The sequence below is a fragment of the Siphateles boraxobius genome, unplaced genomic scaffold (assembly GCF_051911475.1).
Source record: "Siphateles boraxobius isolate OS27281-9 unplaced genomic scaffold, OSU_SipBor_1 16, whole genome shotgun sequence".
Taxonomy (NCBI): Eukaryota; Metazoa; Chordata; class Actinopteri; order Cypriniformes; family Leuciscidae; genus Siphateles; species Siphateles boraxobius.
The window spans coordinates 5,373,133-5,399,019 of record NW_027508766.1 but is presented as its reverse complement, the minus strand read 5'-3'; the positions used below and the strand labels follow the sequence as shown (position 1 = coordinate 5,399,019).

The following is a 25,887-nucleotide window of genomic DNA, read 5'->3' as shown; positions in this document are numbered from 1 at the left end:
AACGGAGAATCTACCTGTTCGATTCACACTTCACACAGCAATACGAGAACAAAAAGCATTTGGGGCGAACGGAAGATTTGACTAACGGGGTGAAAAGTAAGTTAATAAACCAAATAACATACGAACTCATTCATAACGTTTTATTAAGTACAAAATATAATATAATATATAAACTTCATATAAAATAAATAAACAACCAAATATGCCCACTTTACGGATTTTTTTTATTTTATTAGATCTTGTGGAATGTGTGACGTTGCGACCACGTGAGTGACACAATTACGTAATGTCGTAAAATAATATCCAAATCTTGTTGTTTGAACCGATTCTTTTGAAGTTAACTGTTCTAAAGAACCGACTCGCATAAATGAGTCGGACTTCCTATCGCTAGTTGTAAGGGGACCGTTGACTGGAGCGGAAGCTCAGAGTGTTGTCCTTCCTTCTGCCCGACTCTCATGATGAGGATCGGTCACAGTTTGTCTGTATGTCTCTGATCATATCACACCAGCTGCTCCTCTCCCACCTCCCGAATGCAGGTAAGAGTGTACGTCCTGCATTCCGGCGTGCTGATTTTCTGTTGTGCATATTGTTGGGTGTCAAATATGCCTAAATGCTCCAGGCAGTTCTAAGTTACCTCCAGAAGATCAGACGAGAAGAAGGTGTGTTCTGTAACTTAATAAACACGAGAGAACAGTGTTTCAACCTATAACACGCCACAGATTCTCCTGATTTATATATGACCGTATTTGGTGATGACGAGGAATGTCTGTAGCACAGCCAGATCTGCTCCTGGTTTTCATGTTGTGGTTGTCAGCTCTCCAACAAAACTTATTTCATGTAAATCACCCAGGACACAACTTTTTTTTTTTTTTTTTGACATGGCAAGAATTGCTAATAATAATAGCCTTACATAACACAAACCCCGTCGTTTGAGTGGTTGACAACAACCACTGAGTCGTTGACTCGCAGTTACCTGTAATGCAATACACCACGACGTTGTTGAATGCATTTTAAACAGTAACGTTAAGTGCAAGTAAGAATCAGTTCAGAACTTGTGTTTTTGTTTTATTCATGGAAGTTACTTAGTAACTTCAAAGAGCATGTTACGTAACGCCACAGCTGTCATTATCGTGACCCAGCGTTCGTTTGCATATTAAACGCCATAGTGTTCAGTCAAATAACTTTTTGTCACATGACTATACACAGCGGTTTAGTGGCAGAACTCACAATACACACATTGAACAGTATGCACAGTGTACATATATATACTTATAATATTATATATACCCTATATATATATATATTCGCTAAATGAAATATACACCCCAATACGTATACATATGCAGGAGTATACTGACAGCAGCAACATACAATGTTAATATGTTTGTCTGTGACAATGTTAATATGATGCAATATGATGGTCTGTGTGACAAACTGATCTATGATATCTAGTCCAGAGTCTAGTAGAATTAATAATCTTCTGCATGTAAAAGAAAAAAAGAAAGAACATTCAGAAGAAGGACATTTTATACCCAAACAGATCTTTGGCAGAGTTTGGCAGTGTGCTTCTGTGTGTAACAGCTGCGACTGAATGATTACAGCGCGGCGCGTGTTCTTTCTATACAAGACCAATAAGGGCCTGTTCAAAAGCTCTTGCTGGTGGTTCTACCTATTAATAGAGTCTTATGTGAAAGTGCTCATTTGCTTTCATCTTTTTTCAGCTGAAAGGGATTGATAAGAAACTTCTGCGACGTCTCCAAAGTTCAACTAAGTTAAACTCTGTCAGTGCCCTAGATTGCCATAATGTTTTGGCTCAGCATGGAGATTGGAGATACTGTATCAACTACTCAAACATTTCAGTGTAAACATCAGCTGTCTGTCTCTTAGTAAGCACTCAGGATCTCTACCGCTGTGTTGCATTTTAGAATATATTATTAATCAAAAGTTTGGGGTCATTAAGACATTTTTTTTTATGGGATTAATACTTTTAAGGACACATAAAAATGATCAAAAGTAACAGTAAGAAATTTATAATGTTACAAAAGGTTTCAATTTCAAATAAATGCTGTTCTTTTTAACTTTCTATTCATCAAAGAATCCTGAATAAATGTAACCTGGTTCGTTTTCAACACTTAAAATAAGAAATGTTTGCACCTATATATATATATATATATATATATATATATATATATATATATATATATATTATAATGATTTCTGAAGGTTCATGTGACACTGAAGACTGGAGTAATGATGCTGAAAATACAGCTTTACCATCACTGGAATAAATTACATTTGAAAATGTATTAAAATTAAAAACAGTTATTAAATTGTAATATTTCACAGTATTGGTTTTACCTTCGGAGAGAATAAGAGAGATAACCTTCAAAAACCTTTTAAAAATCTTACCGACCCTAAACTGACATTTTACAACCTTACTTAGTGACTACATAGTGTTTTTCTTAAGCTTTATTTTAAAATTACCTTAAGCATTGTCAGGAAAAGGTTTTCTTTGCCCACACTGATGCGAGCTCTGCAGCGGACTTTACGTTATGAAAGTGTGAACTCGTAGGAAGACTGTGAGTGTTTAGGGTGCCATTTGGGACAGGGACACTCTCACGGCGTTCCTCAACTGACCACAACAATTACGGTTAAACTGCCAGCTGATTCATAGATCAGACTTTCAACTTTCTCTCAGTTTCTTATGATTCATACAAATATACAAATTCATACAAATATTTGTCTTTAGAGAAAGTGACATACTGTAAGTAAGAGAACTAGTGATGAATGATATATTTTCTGCATGAATTTTCAGATTAACAGGCATGCCAAAGGAAAAATATGATCCTCCAGACCCACGCAGATTATACACCATCATGTCAGCTGAGGAAGCAGTCAGTGGGAAGAAATCATACTGGACCGAGTTGGAGATTTCTGGTTAGTTATTATTCCTCATTTATTCAACCTTATTCCTCAACTCATAAAATCAACTTATCTTTTTTTTTTTTTTTTTTTTTTTTTTTTATTTTTTTTTTTTTTTATTTAACAATCAGGCATACATACAAACAAACCAACATAGTGCAGTAGTGAGCAATCTTGTAAATCCATACTTCCAGCAGTGACAAGAGTGATTTAAGTGTTTAAGTGTGTATGTGTGCGGGTGTGAGTGTGGTTATGTGTATGTGTGTGTATGCGTAAACAAAGTAACCGTTTATTATGTATTACCATTGTTATTACCATCACCATCCCACTTCCCACTACCACCATATTGCCAATATTGTGTTGGTAGATTTTTTACTTCCATCCTTCCTCCTATGTAATAATTGCCATTGTCAATCCTGCATAAAATACGACATAATAAGATAATATAATATAAGATAATATAATATAACCTTCCCCCTCATCTCATCAGTCCATATCTTTTCCTATTTTTTTTTTAATTTTTAATTTTTTTTTTTTTGTGTTATGTGTGTTATGTGCAATGTCTAAGGTGCATTAAAATAGGGAGTACAGTGCGAGAGTGTCTCAAATTGGGACAGAGATGCTGTCCCGTTGAAACCACTTCTCGCCTGTCTAGCCTGCCTTGGTGTTTGTGAGGTTTTTCCATATATCCTTAATCCTTCTTTTTTTTTTTTTTTTTTTTTTTTTTTTTCATTCTATGTTGTGGTGCATTAAAAACCCATGAAGAGATAAGGGGGAAGTTATTGCACTAGTGATGACAATGATATCTAATTCTAAAACAGCATTGACAATGGCAATATTGATGATGATAATAATAATAATAATATTAATAATAATAATAAATGACAATGATGATGGCAGTGGTGATCATAACGGTAAGAGCAAAAGACAGCAACAACAGTAGTTACAACAATGGAGAAAAAAAAAAAAAAAAAAAAAAAAAAATGAAATTAGTAATCATAACAGTAACAGTAAAGATAGCAATAACAATGATGACAGAAACAAGTTTAAACAACTAATATGAATATTCGTGGGTTGAGTAAGAAGGTGAGAGAAGTCAGAGTTGAAAACAGAGAAAGGATTCATAGCTGTAAGAGGTCAGAAAGTGTTGGACGGCAGGGATCAGTTTCAGATGTGTTATTATGAAGGGGAGATGCGAGTTCCATTGCCATGAAGTCTGTTATAAGATTTTTCCAGATGTTAATGTGTAATTTATTTCTGGTTTTCCAGTTCATGAGGATAGTTTTCTTGGCGATGGCTAGAGCTGTGAGGAGTATTTTAGAGTTTATGGTTTTATCAGTTATTATTGTGAGGTCCCCCAGCAAGCAAAGGGAAGGCGACATTGGGATGTGGCAGCCAACTATAGTTGATAGTGCCTGTGTGACCTCTTCCCAAAAGTGTTTGATTGGAGTGCAGTGCCAGGTTGCATGAATGTATGTATCTGTAGAATTTTGATTGCAATGTGTGCAAATTTCTGATGTGAATCCCATTTTAGCTAATCTATTGCCCGTGTAATGCGTTCTGTGAAGTATTTTGTATTGTATTAACTGAAGATTCGAATTTTTGGACATGTGATAGATGTTTTTACAGATTTGGGTCCAGAAGTTGGCATCAGGGGCTATTGATAGATCGTTTTCCCATTTTATTGTTGGTAAGTATATGGTCTGAAGTTGATTTGAGATCATTTTGTATATTTTAGAGAGAAGTTTCTTTGGAGAGGAAATGTTGACCAAGTCTGATATTGCCGGTGGAAGTTCTAAATTTGTGTCTCTGATGTTTATTTTTGTCAGAACAGAAGATTTGAGTTGTAGGTATTTTAAAAATTCGTTGTTCCCGATGCCATACTCCTGGGCCAGTTCCGGAAATGGTCTAAATGTGTTAGCTTTGAAAATATGCTTAATGTGGGTGATACCCTTTTCCGCCCATGTGTGAAAGTTCAATGTTTTTTTATTGCTTATAAAGTCACGGTTGTTCCACAGTGGGGTGAGGTTAGATGGAGCTAATGTAGAATTAGTGATTTGGTGAAATTTCCACCAGGCTGTCAGAGTGGTGGCTATAGTTACTGCCTTAAAACATGTGTGTTGTTTAATTGATTTGGTGAGGAATGGTATGTCAGCTATATTTAATTCTTTGCATAATGATTGTTCTATATCTAGCCATACAATATCAGATTGGGTGGGGCGAATCCATTTGTATATGTATTGCAGTTGGTTAGTCATTGAGTAATATTGGAAATTTGGTGCTTCTAGTCCTCCTTGAACCTTACTTTTTTGAAGTGTAGTGAGTTTTATCCTTGGCGTTTTATTTTTCCAGTAGAAGCGAGTTATAATGGAGTCTAGTGATTTAAACCAGGTGAGTGTGGGGTGGGTTGGAATCATTGAGAATAGGTAATTAATTTTCGGTAAAATCGTCATTTTTATTGCTGCTATCCTGCCGATTATGGAGATTGGGAGATTGAGCCATCTGAGCAAGTCGTCTTCTATTTTTTTTAGCAATGGTGTGAAGTTGAGTGTTACCAACTCTGACAGTCTGGAGGAAATCTTAATGCCTAAGTAAGTGATGTGATCTTGACAAATAGGTATTGGTGATTGCTGGGGAGCCACATCCCATTTGGTTTTATGTAAAGGGAGGGTGGAAGATTTATTCCAGTTTATTGCATAATCGGATATTTTTGAGAAGGACTGAATTGTTTTAATTATTTCTTGAGTAGATGTTAGGGGTTCTTGTATATATAGTAGGATATCATCTGCATAGAGTGAGATTTTATGTGTTTGTTGTGGTGTTTCAATACCTTTGATTGCTGGGTTTTGACGGATAGCTGCTGCTAAAGGTTCAATAAAAATGGTGAATAGGGATGGAGAGAGTGGACATCCCTGCCTCGTTCCCCTGTGCAGTGTGAAGCTTTGTGATGTTAGTCCGTTCGTTGTTACTGTGGCCGATGGTGATGTGTATAAAATCTTGATCCAGTTAATAAACGACTCTCCAAAGCCGAATTTTTGTAACGTGGTGAATAAAAATTTCCAGTTGACCCTATCGAAAGCTTTTTCGGCGTCTAATGTGGTAATGAGAGTATCTTTCTGTTGTACTGATGAGTAGTGCATTAAGTTGTATAATCTGCGGGTATTATTAGATGCATGTCTACCTTTTATGAAGCCGGTCTGATCAGGATGGATTATATACGGTATAATTTGTTCAATTCTATGGGCTAGTGCTTTGCTAATAATTTTTATGTCGACATTCATAAGTGAGATAGGACGATAGTTGGATGTGAAGGTGTGGTCTTTGTTAGGTTTAGGGATGAGTGATATAAGTGCTGTATTCATGTGGGAAGGGAATTTTGCGTTATGTTTTATGTCTGTTATTGTTCTGCTAAATAGTGGGTATAAAGTTGACCAAAAATGTTCATAGAACTCAGCAGGGAAGCCATCCGGACCTGGTGCTTTATTATTTTGCATGCTTTTCAATGCGGAATGAAGTTCTTTTTCAGTGATTGGTGATTCTAGTGTGTTTATTTGTTCCATGTTGAGTTTTGGTAGAATGGTGTTATCGAGGAATTGGGTTATGTCTTCTTGGTTTGGATCAAGATCAGATGAGTATAATTTTGTATAGTAATCTTGAAATATCTTGTTTATTTCAACTGGTGAGTTGGTTAGCTTCCCTGCCGAGTTTCTGATGGAGGTTATGGCTGTTCTTTCTTTATTTCTTTTAATTTGACTGGCTAAATATTTTCCGGATTTATTGCTATGGTGAAAAGTTTCTTGACGGAGCCTGTGAATCAGAAACTGGTTTCTTTTGTTTATTATTTCATTGAGCAATATTTTTTTTTCTCTAATTTCTTTATAGATGCTTTCTGATTGATTATTTGCATGTAAAATTTCTAATTCTTTTATTCTTTCTTCCAGTTGGGTTTCTCTTTCTCTGTCCTTTTTTTTTTTATGTACTGAATATGAAATAATTTTCCCCCGTAAAACTACTTTCCATGTTTCCCAGAGTAGCGATGCTGATGACTTTGGAGAGTCATTTATTTCAAGGAAGGATGTCCACTCTCTCTTGAAGTAGCTGTCAAATTCTGGATCTTTCAAGAGTGATGTATTAAAACGCCATCTGGTGGGGTGCTTTTGTATTGCAGATAGGTTCCATGTTAGAGTTACCGCAGAGTGGTCGCTAATAATGATCGGATGTATTTTGGTTTCTAAAATATTTGGTATGATTGAATTACTGGTTAGAAAGAAATCAATGCGGGAGTAGGTTTGGTGGACATTAGAATAAAAGGTGTATTCTCTGGCAAGTGGGTGTTGTAGCCTCCAACCATCGCAAAGACCAAAATCACTCATGAACTGTTTTATTGTTTTGGAAGATTGCCCAGATTTTCCTGTGTGTTTTGACCTGTCAAGTGATGGATTGATTACAGTGTTATAGTCTCCCCCTATAATTATTGGACCGTTAGAAATGTTTGAAAGAGAAGAGAAGAAATTTACAAAGAAGGAGGAATCATCAGAGTTTGGCCCATAAATGTTGCCAATTGTAATTGGATTATTATTGATTGAAATGTTAATAATGATAAAACGGCCTTCAGGATCTGAAATGGTTGTATGGTGGTTAAACTGTATTTTTTTGTTTATTAAGATGCATACTCCTCTTTGTTTTGAATTATAGTGGGAGGAAAAACAGTGGTTAAAATGTGTAGTTTTTAAGCTGTTCTGTGTATATTGAGAGAGGTGTGTTTCCTGTATTAGACATATATCCGCTTGTGTATTTTTTAGGTAATTTAAAACTTTATTTTTTTTTGTTTGTGAACCAACACCACGAATATTCCAAGTTATGAATTTCAATTGCATGAACCTATTATGTATATTTCATAGTTACCTTGTGTGAATATAAGTCTGTGTGTGTGGATGTGAATGTGGTTGAGTGTGTGTGTGTGTGTGTGTGTGTGTGTGTGTGTGTGTGTGTGTGTGTGTGTGTGTGTGTGTGTGTGTGTGTGTGTGTGTGTAAATCTATAACAACAAATGACAAATAAAACAGGGATACCTATAAACAACAAATACAGAACATATAAACAGTGAGCAAGGCTATTTAGGTGCATTTAGAATACAATGTGCGTGTGTGGTGCAATTGGGTTAATGAAAGAATATGAAGATTATGAATTGACTATAAATTGAGCATAAACGGATTGGAAATGTTACATTGCTATTTTCAATTATTAGTAAAGCCAGGGAGTAGTGTCTTTGTCTCTAAATAATTGTCCATCAATATATAATTTGTCCACTGTGATGATTGCTTTTTTACCTTGATTGATCATTGTCCTACGGATGGGGAAAAGTAGCTTACGTCTGCGGATGATTTCTTGTGGATATTGATCGTTGAGTCCGTAATGAGTCCCTTTGAGCTGTCGTCCTTGTCGCTGTACCAGTACTTTTTGTTTGAAGTGTTCAAATTTGGCGATGATGGGGCGGGAACGGGTGGAGTTGATGTGTTTCTGTCCTAAACGGTGAACGCGATGGAAAGTGATGTGCTCTACAGTCTCTGGTGAAAGTTTGAGCTGGTTGATCAGGAAGTCCTTAACAGATTTTTCGGGGTCCTCGGTGGATGATTCAGGGATGCCGGAGAAGATTAGATTGTCTCTCATACTGCGTGACTGTATATCCAGGATGGTTTCTTGCATGGCTTTGTTCTCAGCGGTGACGGAGGTAAGTTGACTGTTTACTGTTGAGAGTTTTGTAGTGAGTGTGTCCACGGAGCTTTTCAGTGATTTGTTTTCTTCAGTGAGCGAATCGACTTGTTGTTGACTGTATTCCAGGCTGTGGCGGAGGTTTTGAAATTCTTTGTGCAGTACTTCGATTAGTGAGAGTCTAGATTCCAGGTTAGCTAAGCGCTCGTTGATTGATAAGAGTACGTCGGAACAGCAGTTTGTTTTGATCGGCGTGGAAGCTGGTGATGTTGGTGACGGCGGTGAATCGGTTGATAAGGGTGAATCCGAGGTGCGTGGTTTTTTGGCTTTGCTTGATCGGCCCATTGCAACGTTACAGAGTCTGTTGAAGTGATGGTCAATGTAATCCTCCAGTTGGTCCAGTTCCGAGTTGAAATCCAGGTTTTAAGTTAGGGTTAACGCGGGTGATGTTGTAGCGGAAAAGAAAGAGAAGAAAAAAAAAAAAAAAAAAAATACAAAGTTTGTTTGTCTTATCTAGCAGCGGCGCGCTGCCATGTTGAATTTCGCACCCAACGCGCACACACACACACTACGTCAGTACGTCATCACGTCATCAGTACTCCTGTACTGTACTCAACTTAAAATCAACTTATCTTTAAAAAATGTGCCACTGAAGGAACACTGACAAGAGAAATGAATGAATAAACCACTTAAGTGAAACGTGAAAAAAAAAGTAGTTTTTTTCCAAAATGGCTTCTAGTGCTGGAGATATACAGTTATCTGTGTGTGTGTGTGTGTGTGTTCTCTGGGATATTTGGTGAAAAAAAAAGTTTGTCACAAACTCTGTCTGTGCTCCTGTGGTACAGGGCGAGTCAGAAGCCTGAGCAGTTCACTATGGACGCTGACCCACCTGACTGCTCTCCACATCAACAACAACAACCTGAGCCGGATTCCCCCTGAAATCGCAAAGCTGCCCCATCTCGTCTACCTGAACCTGTCCTCCAACAAACTGCGCAGCTTGCCAGCAGAACTTGGCAACATGGTGACTCTCAGGTGCGTTTTAACAAATCGGTCCTGTCAGACTGAATGCAGCATTTCAGCACATGCACGTTCTTAAAGACAATAGTCTTTAAGAACACTAAATTGTTTATTGTTTCCATTTAAAATAGGCAAAATGTATAAAAATAGAAATAGGATGTGACTCCGATGGCTTCTTACTCTATTGCTAAAATGTCTAATCAATAGACCTTTGTGTAGTTCACTTTGAACGATTTTGTTCAGTTACACTAAGCATGGTAACATGTTTTGTACTGTGTGTATTTCAAGGGAATTGCTTTTGAACAACAATTGTTTACGAGTTTTGCCTTATGAACTTGGTCGGCTGTTCCAGTTGCAAACCCTCGGCCTCAAAGGTGAACCTTTTTTTAAGGTTTAAATGTGCAGAACAAACATCCAATTTTTTAATTAGGCCTGAGAACAATATTTCTTTTGCAGGTAATCCATTGTCCCAGGATATACTCAACCTGTATCAGGAGCCTGATGGAACAAGGAAGTTATTGAATTACATGCTAGACAATCTTGCAGGTAATAACGGACACAGGTACATAGTGGCTTATTAATACAGTACACATGTTATTCATTTAATTAAGTTATTCATTTGACTTACTTTACAACTATTTCCCCTCCCAAAATTAGTCCACCCTGAACAACTCCCCCAAAGACCTTGGATCACTTTGAGGGAGCGAGACCAAATGATGCCCACAGGTACATAGTTGCATCCTGTCACAGGCTTTTGAAAAGCCTGATTTAGCAACCGCAAATCTAATATTAAATCTCTGTGTTCTCAAGCTGTGTTCACAGTAATGTGCTACAATGTGCTCTGTGACAAGTATGCAACAAGGCAGTTGTATGGCTATTGTCCCTCATGGGCCCTTAACTGGGAGTACAGGAAGAAGGGCATCATGGAGGAGATCACTAACTGTGACGCTGACATCATCAGTCTGCAGGTACATATCCACAATATGAAGCTCACAAAATCATATTTAAAATGAGCAAAATATACACTACCGTCCAAAAAATTAGGGTCTTTGAAAGAAGTCTTTGAAACAGTAATATTGTGAAATACAGTTTAATATGACTATTGTATTTTAATATAATTTAATATGTTATTTATCCCTGTGATGCCAAAGCTGATTTTTCAGCATCATTACTTTATTACATTAGAGTCTTATGCGTCACATGACCCTTCAGAAATCAGTCTAATATGCAGATTTGGTGTTAAAGGAACATTTCTATGTAATATAGCTGTAAGTAGCAATGATAGGCCCAAGCACCGGCACCACCACCATCACCCCAGTGGCTTTAGGACAACTGTGCACGACGGGCAATGTGCATTTAAAGCGGGTAAATATAAAAGAACTACGTCAAAATCGTTTGAATACGCCACATTTGGTATGACCATGAACCGCAACAGCCACATCCATTTAATTTTAGATGTATTTCATGTCATAGGATGTTATAGGTCACTTTCAAATGAGTTCGAAGTTATCATTTGCATTTTTTTTATCTTAAATTGACCCATTCTAAGTTCGTCAGCCTTAGGAAGGTCAAACAAATGAGATCTGGAAAAAAAACAGCATCTCGTTGACATAGCAGCAACTCATCCAGGCGTTGTCTGCGTATTCCGTGGGCAGTGATTATTTAAATGTGGAACATTGTGACTTCATAAAGCCTGGAAAAAGCGTGTTGTTGTCCAAACGAGCCGTTCATTGTAGTTCTTGAAAAGTGGATTCTGTTAAAATAAAATATCTCCCTGTAGAGTGGACTGAGCTTTTTAACCTTCCAGATCTTTTTTAATGCTCAAACTGCAACATTACACACTAACTTAAGTTAAAAAAATTAAAAACCATAATAGGACCTCTTTAAACTCTAAAACAGTGTTTCCCAACGTTTTTTTCAGTCACAGCACCCTTTGAAAATTTTCAAAAATTTGTGGCACCCTACACTAGTGTTGTCACGATACTACTTTGATACTATACCTTGAAATGTATCGAATGTATTTCAATACCACAGGGAAGAACCGCCTACTGTCATATAGATATTTTTTGAAAGTCTAGGAATTTCTTCTGAAGAGATCACTTTATATGATGACATATTGAATTAAGGCTTTTATATAAACATTGCTCAATTTGCATTGCAAAAGTCACCTAAATGTTTGCTCAATCAGTTTATTTGTGTTTTTATTTTGGGATAATTTTGTTATAATTGCACAAGATAGCTTGTTTTTAATATATTTTATAATGTAATCATTTTACAGGTAATCTCCAAATTAATGTAGAACCAACATAAAAACAGTATATTTTAAATAATTGTTTAATGGCATCTTTTGAGAGGGAGAGAGCGAGAGAGAGAAACACAAAAAGAAAAATACCTCAAACATTGGACAGACGCAACAGCCAAACAGAGTAAATTGGAATGCTATTTGGCCCTAAAAAGATTATATTAATTGGCAGGATACCTGAGTAAAGTGAGAGACCCTAAACTGAGAAAAGTCCTGAGCATGTACAGACTCAGTGAACACAGTCTGAGCATAGAGACAGGCAGACACACAGACACAGACAGACCTGGCAGCCGAAGGAAGAGCGGCTGTGCCCTCACTGCACAGAGAATCAAGTGGAAACAGAGCTACACTTTTTGACATCCTCCCCCAATTATACAAAAATTAGGGACACTTTCTATCCCCTTTTCACAACCCACCAGAAAGACTTCCATCAAAAATCAAATAAGGACAAACTCCCACTCCTGCTAGGAGAAAGCCCATATAGTTCAAACCTGGCTGCCAGGTATGTGAGGTCCTGTCACGAAAAAAAGAGCCTCCGGTAGGACAGAGCTATACACCTAGAGACACTGATATAAATATTAAAAGATTAAACATTTTAATTGCTATGTTTATTTTCATTTAAAATAATATTTTTTATTGTATACTGTTATGAATGCTTTGGCAATGTAAAGATTAAAAGCTATTTGAATCTTAGTGAGAGAGAGAGAGAGAGAGAGAGAGAGAGAGAGAGAGAGAGAGAGAGAGAGAGAGAGAGAGAGAGAGAGAGAGAGAGAGAGAGAGGCTGTTTAGCAGTTAGTTGAGCTAGAAAATTTAACAACATTTTAAACAAAAGATGTTTTAATCTAAACTGTGACAAAAAGTAGTCTTCCATAATATCTAAGTATATATCCAAATACACAATAGCTACTATCTCTATAGCACTCTTCTCAGCAACAAGAGTTTGATCTACCCTGTTTAAAAATAGTCCATCTAGTGGTTATACTGTGTATTTAATTTAATTTAATTTATTCATTTCAGCCAGATAGCATGGAATCTGCAATTTGTAACTTGTAGACAATGCATTAATTCTAAATTTGTATTATATTTTTATATACAATTAAATGGTGTATAGTTTATTATTTAGAAGATATGAGACTCTTCCAGTTTCCATTTTTGTCCTTAAATTAATCCCTCACCATGGCAACACAGTTCAAGATATCCAATACCCAATAGCAATTTAGGATCATTAATATATTGACATCATGTTGAGAAAGTTTGGTGTGAATCGTATGAAGCCATTTGGAGTAGTAGTTAAAAATGACTTCCTGTTGATCGGAGCTTATGACTCTAAATTAGAAAGTTGTCCGGCTCAATGAGAAGAATATATTTACTGAGTTTGATTACTGTAGGTAAAACTAACCCCCCATTTTACTTAAAAGGTGGCGCTACTCAGCCCTTCTACATGCCCATTATTAAGGCTTTAACCCATGTTTACTGGCTGACAACTCTAATGTGTGTTTGTCGAGTTTCATGCAATTTGAAGCATGATAAAAGTCTCAAAAACACCCAAAAAGAATATTAAAGTTTGAAGCGTTGCGATGACAACAGTATACAAGATATCAAGAATCCTTTAGCAGGTGTACATCTGCAATGTCTTGACATTATTCTGACGAAGTTTGAAGCAAATTGGGTAAAAATAGGGGAGATCTTCTTAGCATTTTGAAAGTAACATACTTCCTGCTGCCAGTTGGTGGCGCTATGGCTTTGACTCACAATAGTCACATCAATGTGATCGGTCTCCTACAGCGAACACACAGCAGAAGTCTCATCAAAATCAGTCAATGTATGCAGAAGTTATAACACTGTTTCCCTATTTTCACCATAAATTTGTTGCCTCGCCATTGCCAAACCATTCGAAATATCAAATATCTGCTCCCAATTTACCATCTTCAATGTCTTGGCTTCACGCTGACCGCTAATTGTCAATGTTAAAAACAGTTGTGCTGCTTAATATTTTTGTGGAAGCCGTGGTACGTTTTTTTTTTCTTTTTCTCTTTTTTCATGATTCCTTGAGTAGAAAATTCAAAAGAAAAGCATTTATTTGAAATATGAATCTTTTATAACAATGTAAAAGTACTTTACTGTCACTTTTGATCTTTTTTGCATCTTCGCTGTGTAAAAGTGTTTTTATTTTTTTTATTACAGACCCCCCAAACCTTTCAATAGTAATTTACCTCTCATGTCTGTAATTTCTATTATGGTTAATGAAAATGTGTTTTTTCCAGAATAAACAGTTAAATTATGAAATATGCATTGAAACAATAGATTTCCCTTGAAGTTTGTATGGTGCTTTTGATATCTGCGGTGGTTTACACTTAGCTCTAATTCTCCAACTGCATGTGCAGGAGGTGGAAACAGAGCAGTACTACACTTTCTTTCTGGAAACACTGAAAGAGCGTGGATATGATGGCTTTTTCTGTCCAAAGTCTCGTGCCAAACTCGTGTCAGAACAGGAGCGGAAACATGTGGACGGCTGTGCTGTTTTCTTCAAGACTGAGAAGTGAGTAACCCCTTCCATCTTTTACAGGGTTTAAAGTGAATTGACATCCAGCTCATCTTTTGCCCCTTTATTACTTTCTAGATTCGCTCTGGTGCAGAAAAACACAGTGGAGTTCAATCAGGTTGCCATGGCAAATTCAGAGGGCTCAGAGGTTATGCTAAACAGAGTCATGACTAAAGATAACATTGGAGTAGCGGTCTTGTTGGAGGTGAAGGAAGACCTATTTACTAGTGGTAAGGACATTGAATGATAACTCTGTAATTGACATTAAATAGTTCCTGGGTTCCTCTTCTTCACACGCTGCTGTTTAGCCTCGTCCTGTAGATGGCAGTAGATCTCAAAGTTAAAAATGTGTACCTGAGATGACAATAAGAACTACTGTCTTTGAAAATAAAGTAGAAAAAATCTGTATCCGTCCAGTTATCCATCTATAAGACATTCATTGCTACCTGGATGTTAAACACCTAAAAAAAGAACATCAATAATAGCATGTTTTAGAAGATAAAACAATTAAATTAAATTAGACTTTTATGGCAGTCAAAATTTTATAACCCCAAAATGCTGGGTTATGTAGTGGTCTGATTCACAGAATAATATTCTGTAGTTGTCGAATTTATTGCTAGGTTGTTTTTCAATGATAACACGACGTGCCCTTCATACAGCTGAATATAATTTCTTTAGCGTGCACACTTTTGAAGAATTTAACACAAATTTAACAGTCTCATGATCTGCCATAAAGTCTTCAGTTGTTCATCAAAATACATTTGTCAGCAGTGTTTCAGATAAGACCCTGGTGCTGCATTATTTCTTCTTTCTCAGCATATTCTTAGTTTTTTTCTGTGAAAGCAATTTACAGTATTTTGTGTTTTCAAATGATTGAAATTTCAACTTCAACTTCAAGTTTTGAAACTTGAAACTATAGATTGCACTTTCAAAACAGAGTTTCCTTTTTTCACAGTTTTGCAGAGTTTCAATAACCTTGATAATAAAATATCTCATTTATTTATTACATAGTACATTGTAGTTCAAAATCTCAGTAATTAAAGGAGGCAGCTCCATTTCCTGCTCTTTATTGGAATATTTTCCTCCCATTTGCTTTAGTGTTGTTACATTGCAGGCTTAAAGCAGCCTCCAGAGAAACAGCTCCTGCTGGTAGCTGATGCCCACATGCACTGGGATCCAGAGTACTCCGACGTGAAGCTCATCCAGACCATGATGTTCCTGTCTGAGCTAAAAAGTATCGCTGAGAGGGCCTCGGGATCCATCAACTCTGCCTCGCCCACGTCAGACACGAGCTCCATCCCTATCGTCCTGTGTGCTGACCTCAACTCCCTCCCAGACTCTGGTGGGTCATATTTGGAACTGCTTATTAAAGATAAATTATTAGAAGGAATAGGGGAACACATGGGCAATCTGTATTGTGTAAGTAATTCTTATTAAGGGTGTGTTCACACTCTGGTGAACTCTGGTACTATTGCTCTGTTAGTGTAGTTTATTTGAATAAGTGATAAGTGTGAACTTTTGAAAAGTCTCATCTGAATTATAACTACAACCTCAAGCACAGAAGCCATAATATAGGAAATTGGCCTTTCCATTCCTCACATTGGGTTAAAACTACATCCACCTGCTACGATATTAAAGGGACAGTTCACGCAAAAATTACAATTCTGTCATCATTTACTCAACGTCATGTTGTTGCAAATCTGTATGACTTACTTTCTTCTGTGGAACATAAAAGAAGATATTTTGAAGAATGTTGCTTACCATTGACTTCCATTGTATTGACAAAAATCACAGACATTTCGCAAAATAACATCTTTTATTTTCCACAGAAGAAAAAAAATGTCAAACAGGTTTGGGATGACATGAAGGTGAGTAAATGATGACAGAATTTAAAATTTTGTGTGAACTGTCCCTTTAATGACAGTGCTTAGAGAAATAATGACATCAACTTTTGCCTAAGTCAGATTTGGCATGAAGCCCTTGCCTCAGTATCACTAGTTTCCTGGCTTTTCCTCACAGGTGTGGTGGAATATCTGAGTAGTGGTGGAGTTGCAGAAAATCACAAAGACTTTAAGGAACTGCGGTACAGTGATTGTTTAACCAACTTCAATTGCAACGGTAAAAACGGCAAGCCTGATGGCAGTATCACGCACAGTTTCCAGCTGAAGAGTGCCTACGAGGGGAATCTCATGCCCTACACCAACTACACTTATGACTTCAAGGTGAGGAGATTCATAATTTAGAGATATTTCTATTATTTTTTATTTCTATTGTTTTTTAAACCAGGGTACTGCCTGCTTTTGGGCTCCTGAGTTTAAATTATTAGTGCAAATTATATATATTTTTTTATTCCATTTACCATTTCTAAATGCATGCTGCATATTAAGATTAGTGCCCTTTTTTAAAAGCCTGTTTCCTCTTTTTTTTTGAAGGGTGTGATTGACTACGTCTTCTTCTCTAAGACACATATGAGTGTTTTGGGGGTTCTGGGTCCACTGGAGACTCAGTGGCTGAAGGACAACAACATAACCGGCTGCCCACACCCGCACATCCCCTCTGATCACTTTTCCCTCCTGGCTCAGCTGGAGTACCACCCGCCTTTACCCCCCCTCAACGGGCTGCATCTGCCTGTCCACAGGTAGTGCAGCCCACCTTCCCTCACTCTCCTAAACCCCAAATCATGGACAAATCCCAATCATGAGCCCCTAAAACTATAGGCACACACATTAAGGAGTGAAGTACTCACCTACTTTGTTCCTTTTTTTAATATTTGCACACGATTGTATGATATTATTATTACATTTTCCAACTTGAAAACAAAAGCTTAATACCAAATTAGGGTTGGGATTCTGTTTGGTACAAAACAAATGCTGCTTTCAGGGAAATTGATCCGTTTGTCTGAATCTGAATGTGAGATTGTATAAGCCATGTGTCAGTATATGGATGGTAGAAATGTGTAACATATGAGAAGACAGATCGTGTAGCATAATAATGTCAGCACGAGTATTAAGACTTTGTTTCGATCAGCATCTTTTAAATTCCCCTTCAACATCTCATAAATTTGACAAAGGAAGTGTAATGAATTCAAATAAAAATGACCTGATTTGTAAATTTCCCCAGTACAATAAAACCACATTTGTCTCTTTATTGTGCAACATCAAATATTCACTTCATCCTGTCCGATTCAAACCCAAGTTCCCCTATTCGACATTACCAGAAGATGGATTTGCATTAACATAATCAGGTGGAAAACTATTTTTAATCTAGTTTTTATCGAAAATCCTTCATAGTGCAATGGGAAGTATTATGCAAAACATTTCTTTAAGTCCAAAATTGACACAATCAAAGAGGATCCCAGCCCTACTGATTATAACCCAGCTGTGTATGTTTGCTGTTTTCTCTTGCTGCTTGCAACATCGAAACAACATCGATTGTGTATATTTACACAATACAAAGTCCTCCCTGCCTCATTTATGTCAACTAGCATTTCAAAAGAATATTTGATTGGCAGGGTTGGTGTTATTGGTACAATTTATTGCTACAGAAGACTAGCTAGGAGGGTAAGGGATAGTTCACCCAAAAATTCTGCCATCATTTACTCACTCTCTCACGTTTTTTCAATCCTGTATTACTATTTCTACCAGAAAGACTCAGAGGCCAGGTGAACGCTTGCATGGTGTTTATTCCGTAAAGAATTAACAGATGTTAGTGAGCTACGATTCATGTTTAGTTGCATAGAAAAGTTATTGGGTGTAGGCCCCGTCCTAGTCCCAATCCTTGGGGATGTAGATTTGGCTGATCCTGCCTGAAGATGAAGGCAGGGGCAGAGCCTACACCCGATGGAAGGACAGGGGCCAACCTGGTGGTGCTGGAGAGGATGGAGGGGAACGTCAGCGTCATTAACTGCGAACATGAAACGGAGAGTTCAGTGCTTATACACTTCAGGTGTCAATCAGTGATTGGCCTGACCAGTTTAAATGAAAGATGTGGCATTCGATTCTTCCTGGTAGAACTAACGCTAAAGCTATCATTTCTTCTGTCAAACAAAAACGAAACATGTTGGTAACCCAAAAGTTTGGTTAACATTGACTTCCATTTTTGACCAACACTGAGAAATTCCTTTTTTTGTGTGTTCCACAGAAGAAAAAAATTACATGTGGTTGAGTAAATGAAGGCAGAATCTGCTTTGTCGTGTTGTTTCAGGCTTTTTTCAACGCTAATGCCTTGTTAGCTGCATCGGTTAATTCACATTTATAAATGCCATTTTGTTATTTGTTGGAAATGAGAAAAATTACTCTCATTTTATTAGTTTGGCACAAGTATATGATTTAAATGGATCGTGACATGATAAATCAAATTTTCCTTGATCTTTTGACATATAAGAGGTCTTTATACCATTAAAACATTCTGTAAATTTCAGCGATTAAAACATACTCCTCATTATAAACAAAGCATTTATTTAATCACAGTTCGTTTGGATATTGTGGGATTTGTGACATCACGCGGGCAAACGCATTTATGTAAGATTTTTGAGCTGAATTAAAAGGGTTATGCATGAAATTGTGAGTTATTTTGAATTTAAGTTAAAAGAATTTTCTTAAATTATTATTTATTTATTGATAAAATCTAGTCATTTAAAGATAAATTAAACAAAAAATCTCCAAAAATACTGCATTAACAATGTAGAAAAATATCATCAAAATGAAATGAAATAAGCTTTCTGGACCAAAAAAATGTAATAATTATAATTTTAGGGCTTTGGGAAGGATTTATTACAAAGTGCAAGCTTGTTTGCATCTCTGTAGAGATTTTAGAAGGATATCAGCGGCTGGAACAAGTAGTTTATTTTTAATGCCAGCCATCCTGGATCACGTCAGAGAATTATATGTTTGTTCAGAGAATTTCATCGCAGATTGTTTTGTAAATAAGGCACAGTGTAATGTAGAGTTTGCAAAGAAACTTTTGTTAACAGTTGGAGCACTCGTCTCTATTTGATCTGACAGAAGCTCATTTGCAAATCATAAACTATTTGATAAGGCTTTGTCTGTAAATTATTACGTTTTCAAAAACACTTAATCATGTTCAATAGCAAGTGGGTGTTGATACTATTTCCTGTGCAATGATGTTAGCCAATAATAACAGCGTCCGTTTACGGAAAAGCCGCTCCTTAAAAACAGATAATTACAGAAAAAGGGTCAATGAGGGTTGAAAATAATAGTTTTTCCACATTCTTTTTTGTGCAAAATTCTTTTTTTACTAAAATTATGACAAGACCTCATGGAACCTATTAAATCATTTAAAAAAAATTCATGTCATGACCCTTTTAAGAGCATTTCTTTCTTAAGAGGCCGTTTTATCTCCCTGTTATATCTACATTTTTATGGTTCTCGAGGATTAATGGTTTACTAAATATCTCTTAAAACTGGAATGACTTAAATGAAGGCTAAATGACTTTTAAATTCTGAACAGATTTGAAACCAAATAGCAACATGTTTGCCGGGATGAATCATAGTCTGAAGCTAGAAATAATCTGAATACGTCCCATACACTACACAATTTTCTGTGAAATCAGATATTCAGATTTTCTGTCTTTAGGAAACTTACGCTGACTTGTACAGACTGTAAATCGAGTAAATCAAGTTTTGTAGTGTATTCCACCATTAAGCTGAATTTGGCCAAACTAGAATAACTTCTAAAGCATTTGTTTGATATCAGTGGCATTACTGTGGTTATTTCTCTACATGATTGCTTGTGAATTCAGACTTTAATAAACCAAAATATATATTTTTTTGTCCAAACAAGCAATCATCATTTTTTTAAAGCATGTTGTTGAGTTAAAATCCTGGAGCATTTTATGAGGTTTTATGATGTTTAACCTGTGAGGAGTGCAAGTTGGTGGAAGTACTTGTCTAATAGACACATCCAGGCTCACGCAATGACTACTTGGACAAAGCTATTGCTCACCATGCTTTAGCAGACTGTGCCTTGGTCTGTGTGGAGTTGTTATGAGTAAAAAGCTTCAAAAGAAGAAAGGTCAGAGGTGCTAAAGTTGACTATGAGGTGTTGGACTATGTGTGCTGCATGCAGAGATGGACAAAGTAGCCTACACAACTTCCTTACTTGAGTGAAAATACAGATACTACTGGCCAAATATTATTCCGTTAAAAGTAAAAGTTGTAAAGACCAATTGGTAACACTTTATTTTGATGGTCTCTTTTGAACATTCTGTTGACTATAAGTAACTTTGCAGCTACATGTCAACTAACTCTCATTAGAGATTAGTGGACTATCTGATTCATATCTGCAAACTCTTTATTGTGAAGGTCCTCCAACAGATACTCTACTGACTATAAGTAACTTTGCAACTACATGTCAGCTTATTCTAACCCTAACCCTACCAGTCTACTAATACTCTACTAATACTCTAATGAGAGTTAGTAGACATGAAGGTGCAGTGTTACTTACAGACAACAAAATGTGTTAAAGGGACCATCAAAATAAAGTGAAACCCATTGTTTTATTATTTTTGCATTGTTGTATTTAATACTTACGGTACCTTATGCCTTATGACCCCCATTTCAATTTCATATTAATTTCGAGAACACGGTTCAAGTAGTGGGATTGAATGTGAGATTGAATAAGTGCACTCAATAACGTCCACAATGTTTTCAGACACCCAAATGGCTGTTCCCTCAAATAGTCCCCTTTTTCAAGGTTTTTGGCTTTTAGTATGAATATGTTAGCCTTACTATTATCTATAAGCTAGCGTGCTCCAAAACAATGACAAAATTCATCGGGTTCTGGCGTCATTCTGACGTCAACCCAACTTTATTTTCCAACCAAAATGCAACCCCTGCAACCAAAATCTCTCCCTGACTGACGTTACTACTTTGTCCTCAAGGACCTTGACGTAATTGTAGTGGAGTAAAAAGTATGATATTTGACTTTCAAATGTAGTGAAGTTAAAGTAAAAAGTGTTCAGAAAAAATAATACTCAAGTAAATTACAGATACTCAAAATGTGTACTTAAAGGGTTAGTTCACCCAAAAATGAAAATTATGTCATTAATGACTCACCCTCATGTCGTTCCAAGCCCGTAAGACCTCCGTTCATCTTCAGAACACAGTTTAAGATATTTTAGATTTAAGACTGATTTATACTTCTGCGTTGGACCTACGGCAGAGCCTCTACGCCGTAGACTACGCTTTGGTTTTAATTTATACTTCTGCGTCGTTGTCCGCGTTGACGCACGCAGAGGGAGCATGTGAAACCCGAGGGAGCAGTTCGAGCAGACCAATCACAGCGCTTGCGTCCCCGTAGAATTGACGTGTTGTTACATTTTTGGAGAGGTGTATGTCAGGGTACGCCGAAGGGTACGCGCGCTACGGACAGCCTACGACGTAGCTACGGCATAAGTTCGACGCAGAAGTATAAATTGGGCTTTAGTCCGAGAGTTTTCTGTCCCTTCATTGAAAATCTATGTGCGGTATACTGTCCTTGTCCAGAAAGGAAATAAAGACATCATCAAAGTAGTCCACGTGACCTCAGGGGGTCAGTTAGAATTTTTTGAAGCATCGAAAATACATTTTGTTCCAAAAATAACAAAAACGATGACTTTTTTCAGCATTGTATTGTCTTCCAGTTCTGTTCGGGCGCACCAGATAACACGTCAGCTCATCTTACGTCAGCGGACTCATGAACGCGGATTGACAACTGAACCGGAAGAGAATACAATGCTGAATAAAGTCGTCGTTTTTGTTATTTTTGGAACAAAATGTATTTTCGATGCTTCAAAAAATTCTAACTAACCCACTGAGGTCACGTGGACTACTTTGATGATGTCTTTATTGTCTTTCTGGACAAGGACAGTATACCGCACATAGATTTTCAATGGAGGGACAAAAAGCTCTCGGACTATATCTAAAATATCTTAAACTGTGTTCTGAAGATGAACGGAGGTCTTACGGGCTTGGAACGAAAGGAGGCCGAGTCATTAATGACGTAATTTTCATTTTTGGGTGAACTAACCCTTTAAGTACAGTACTCAAGTAAATGTACTGTGTTGCTGTCCACCTCTGGCTGCATGTTACTTCTAACTTACTGCCATTGGACTTTGGAGAAAAACCAAAACGATAACCACGCTGATTAACTCCCATCCCTGTAAAGTTTAATTACATATTTGGTTTGGATACATACAACACATTCACATTTTTTTAATAGCTGATGGTCATCAAAAACTTAATTCAATCGAAAATGATGATTTCTATATGATTTTCTATATAATTTCTAAAAGTAACATCTCACACAACAAGAACAAAAATGTGAGTCTTATCAGCCTCTGTGAATTCATTTTTGCAGAAAATGATTCAGAATTAGAGCATTCCACTTTGATCAAACTGTGCCTAGTCTGAATCATCTTTTCTACAGCAGTACTGCCTGTGAAAGCAAGACGCTTAAAGAGTGAGCCAGCACCAGCATCCCTTCCATCCACCCATCCATCTCTATTCTTCACCAGAGAGACATGTTGACTTCTAAAGTGACCGTGATCCTGTTATAATGTTGCTGTTATGGTCAGCAGTGCTAAGTCAGTTTGCTTTTTATTGTTTCACTGGTTTTGTGGTAGCAGAAGTTTTTTATTCTGATGCTTATATTGTGTGTATATGTTTAAAACATATCCAGTATCCCTCACAGAAATTCCCACTGAACCAGCTGAATATACATTTCCAAGTATAATTGGCAAAGGGTCTGACTAGCCATGCTATTTTAATCCAGATTTAACATGCAGTGTTTTAAAACTAGTTAGAAATGCATGTGAAATATAGTGCAAGTCTTTCCTTGAATGTCATCAAGAATTGAGGTCAGTCTTGGTTGAGAATTTCTATTTAATGAAGGACCTGCATGATTGTAATATGATGTAAAGCATAATTTTAATAAACTTGAGACACAATGACTGGAATTGGCAAGGGGTGAAACGCAGTTTCCCAATATGATGATGGCTTTATCATTGGCTTTTCTCAATGAAGCAACTGAGGAATCTTTTTTGGTCTATGAACGCATATGGTTATGATTTGAAATACAAAACTAGTCTTTATTGTGTTGTTTTGCAACTGAAAATGGTGCTATGTGTGGCCCATTTGTAAAACAAACTGAAAGTCCTGTAGTCCTTGTATCCTACCTTAGAGGCAATAAAGATGTCATTTAAAAGGAAGAAGGTTGTGAGATTTTTAATTCAAAAAAATGATTACAGGTTTATTAGGTAGCCTACGATAACAACATATAAATTTGTGGCTGTATAGCATTCACCATACATTCAGTTAGCGGTTTGAATGAAAGGAATAGTTGAGAAAATGGAAAATATCTTTCTTGCGGTTGCTCTTGTCCATATTGATTTATGCCGCGGTTGGCACAGAAGTTTTCTTTACAGCTCTTTTGCTAAAGGAAAAAGAAACAAAAGGAGAAGATAGTTAGACAATGCAAAGAAAGAAAAAAACAAAAGGTCAAATCTAGATTAGACCGTTTTGATTTTGGGAGTTTAAACTTGATATCCTACCTTCTCATTACTTTTGAGATGATATTTTTGATCCATCGTGCTTCGGGGTTTATGCACACTGTTTTGTTGTCCTTTTTGGTAATCCTGAAGAATTAAAAGAGATTTGATGACTATATGCTACAATATTTGTCTGGGCTATAATTGACATTTGTCTGAGAGCTGCGTGGGCAAATGAGCAAATAATGTAAGGTATTTTCGAGAGCTCTGAGGTTTGTTAGAACAGAGGAAATGCCCACCCCCATGCACATTTCCCCATGTCTGTGATTGAAGCGTATAGAGGAAAAATATCATGACTCACAAGATCTCGATTTTGCGACAGTGCGCTCCTGCAGGCAGGATCTCAATCTTCTGGAACAGCCGAGGTGGGATCACGGCTGAGGTGGTGGCCAGACACTGACACTTGTTGTTGTTAGCAAAGCCATCCATTGGGAATGCTGAAACAGTAAGAATTATGTTTCTCAAAAGTACAATATTAAAATCATTTGATCAGAATCAAAGGCAGAATTAATGCTAATTTTTGTTTTTTTAAATAATAAAGTACATTTCTGCATCCTAACAACAACATGTAAATGATAACACAGATCCACCTTTAAACTTTAAACTTAAACTTTTTGTGTATTAAATGAATACACAATTCATATAAATATTATACAATAAAATTGAAAATGTGATTATTATATATAACAGTTTTTTTCTTACCCATGTGGGTTGTGAAGCAGCAGACTGCAATAGCTGCCAGCAGTAAATATGAATTCAGAGACATGTTGAGGCTGAGATCAGAAGATCAGAGTGAAGCAGGTCTAGGACGAGAGGCGTCTTCTGAACAGTTTATATTGATGCTCAAAAGAGGAAGTGATAAAGGAGTGGGAAAAAATGCATACGAGTTTAAATTTTGCGGTGAGATGGAAAGATAATACTGTCTCACTTTATATATATTGCATATTATTTTGAAGCTCTACGTCCTCTATTATTTTTCAGGACTTTGTTATTGGAATCCATTAGTAATAAAAATTCAAAGTGTCAACAGAAGAATAATTTAAAGCCTAAAATGATCTTCCATCCTGAATGTAATAAGATTAAAACGGCTCAATAATAAAATAAAAATAATTAGGAAAAACACCTTTACATATGTCGGGGGAAACTACATGCACACATATATAAAGAATTTTTTAAAAGTTGGTTCCTTTCATATTGTATTTTTCTCATCATAATTGTGCAGTCTTAAAGTCTCTTTTATCCGCAAACTGACACTGTTTCACTTTGGAAACTGCATGGTTTCCATTCTCTTGAAAAGATTTGAAATGTACTTTCAGTTTCATGTTTTAGTGGCTCGACTGACCTCACTCCAGATATAATGAACACAAAAATGTGTGTTTTGGGATCTGAAGACTGATATTTCACTGTGGCAGAAAAATTAAGCTTTTTTTAAGGCTGGTGCATTATAATACTGTTATGTAAAATATCAAGCAGAATCTGAATCACTTTCTCTATATATTTAAACAGTGGTTTAATGGTTAGTATAAATGGTAACACTTTACTTTAAGGGGTCCGTGTTACAGTGTAATGTTACAATGTAATTATACATTTAAGTACTGAGTAATAATTAGCTACTACTATATGGTTAGTGTGGGCTTTTGATTAGTTTAGAGTTAGTTGCATTTAATTATGCATCATTTATAGTGTACTGTAACTATATGTGACATGTAACAAGGACACTTGTCTTATAATGATTGATAAAAGGAGAAAAGAATGACAGAATAATCATAAAGTATTTGATAATATCTACGTGTCCTTTACAATGGATTTATCTAAATTGTTACAAAGCAAACTTATACTCAAATCTA

General features: G+C 36.5%; 2 protein-coding genes across 3 annotated transcripts; one reads left to right on the top strand and one right to left on the bottom strand.

Moving 5' to 3' along the window:
* Positions 1-306: 306 nt before the first annotated feature.
* On the top strand, positions 307-23,701 carry cnot6l (CCR4-NOT transcription complex, subunit 6-like). Of its 2 annotated transcripts, none has more exons than XM_077231326.1 (13): positions 307-536; positions 2,816-2,937; positions 9,478-9,664; positions 9,938-10,023; positions 10,106-10,195; positions 10,307-10,375; positions 10,460-10,617; positions 14,336-14,490; positions 14,572-14,723; positions 15,608-15,835; positions 16,513-16,715; positions 16,926-17,131; positions 22,921-23,701. In XM_077231326.1, the coding sequence occupies exons 2-13, from the start codon at positions 2,826-2,828 to the stop codon at positions 22,955-22,957; spliced, it is 1,683 nt and encodes a 560-aa protein (XP_077087441.1). In that variant the 5' UTR covers positions 307-536; positions 2,816-2,825; the 3' UTR covers positions 22,958-23,701. The 2 variants fall into 2 exon arrangements, with proteins under 2 accessions (XP_077087441.1, XP_077087442.1); XM_077231327.1 differs by having other exon boundaries at positions 371-536; positions 22,852-23,701.
* cxcl13 (chemokine (C-X-C motif) ligand 13) lies at positions 23,702-24,880 on the bottom strand. The gene is made up of 4 exons (XM_077231328.1): positions 24,743-24,880; positions 24,342-24,477; positions 24,044-24,127; positions 23,702-23,925 (listed from the first exon to the last, which is right to left on the bottom strand). The coding sequence occupies exons 1-4, from the start codon at positions 24,804-24,806 to the stop codon at positions 23,883-23,885; spliced, it is 327 nt and encodes a 108-aa protein (XP_077087443.1). The 5' UTR covers positions 24,807-24,880; the 3' UTR covers positions 23,702-23,882.
* Positions 24,881-25,887: the final 1,007 nt, after the last annotated feature.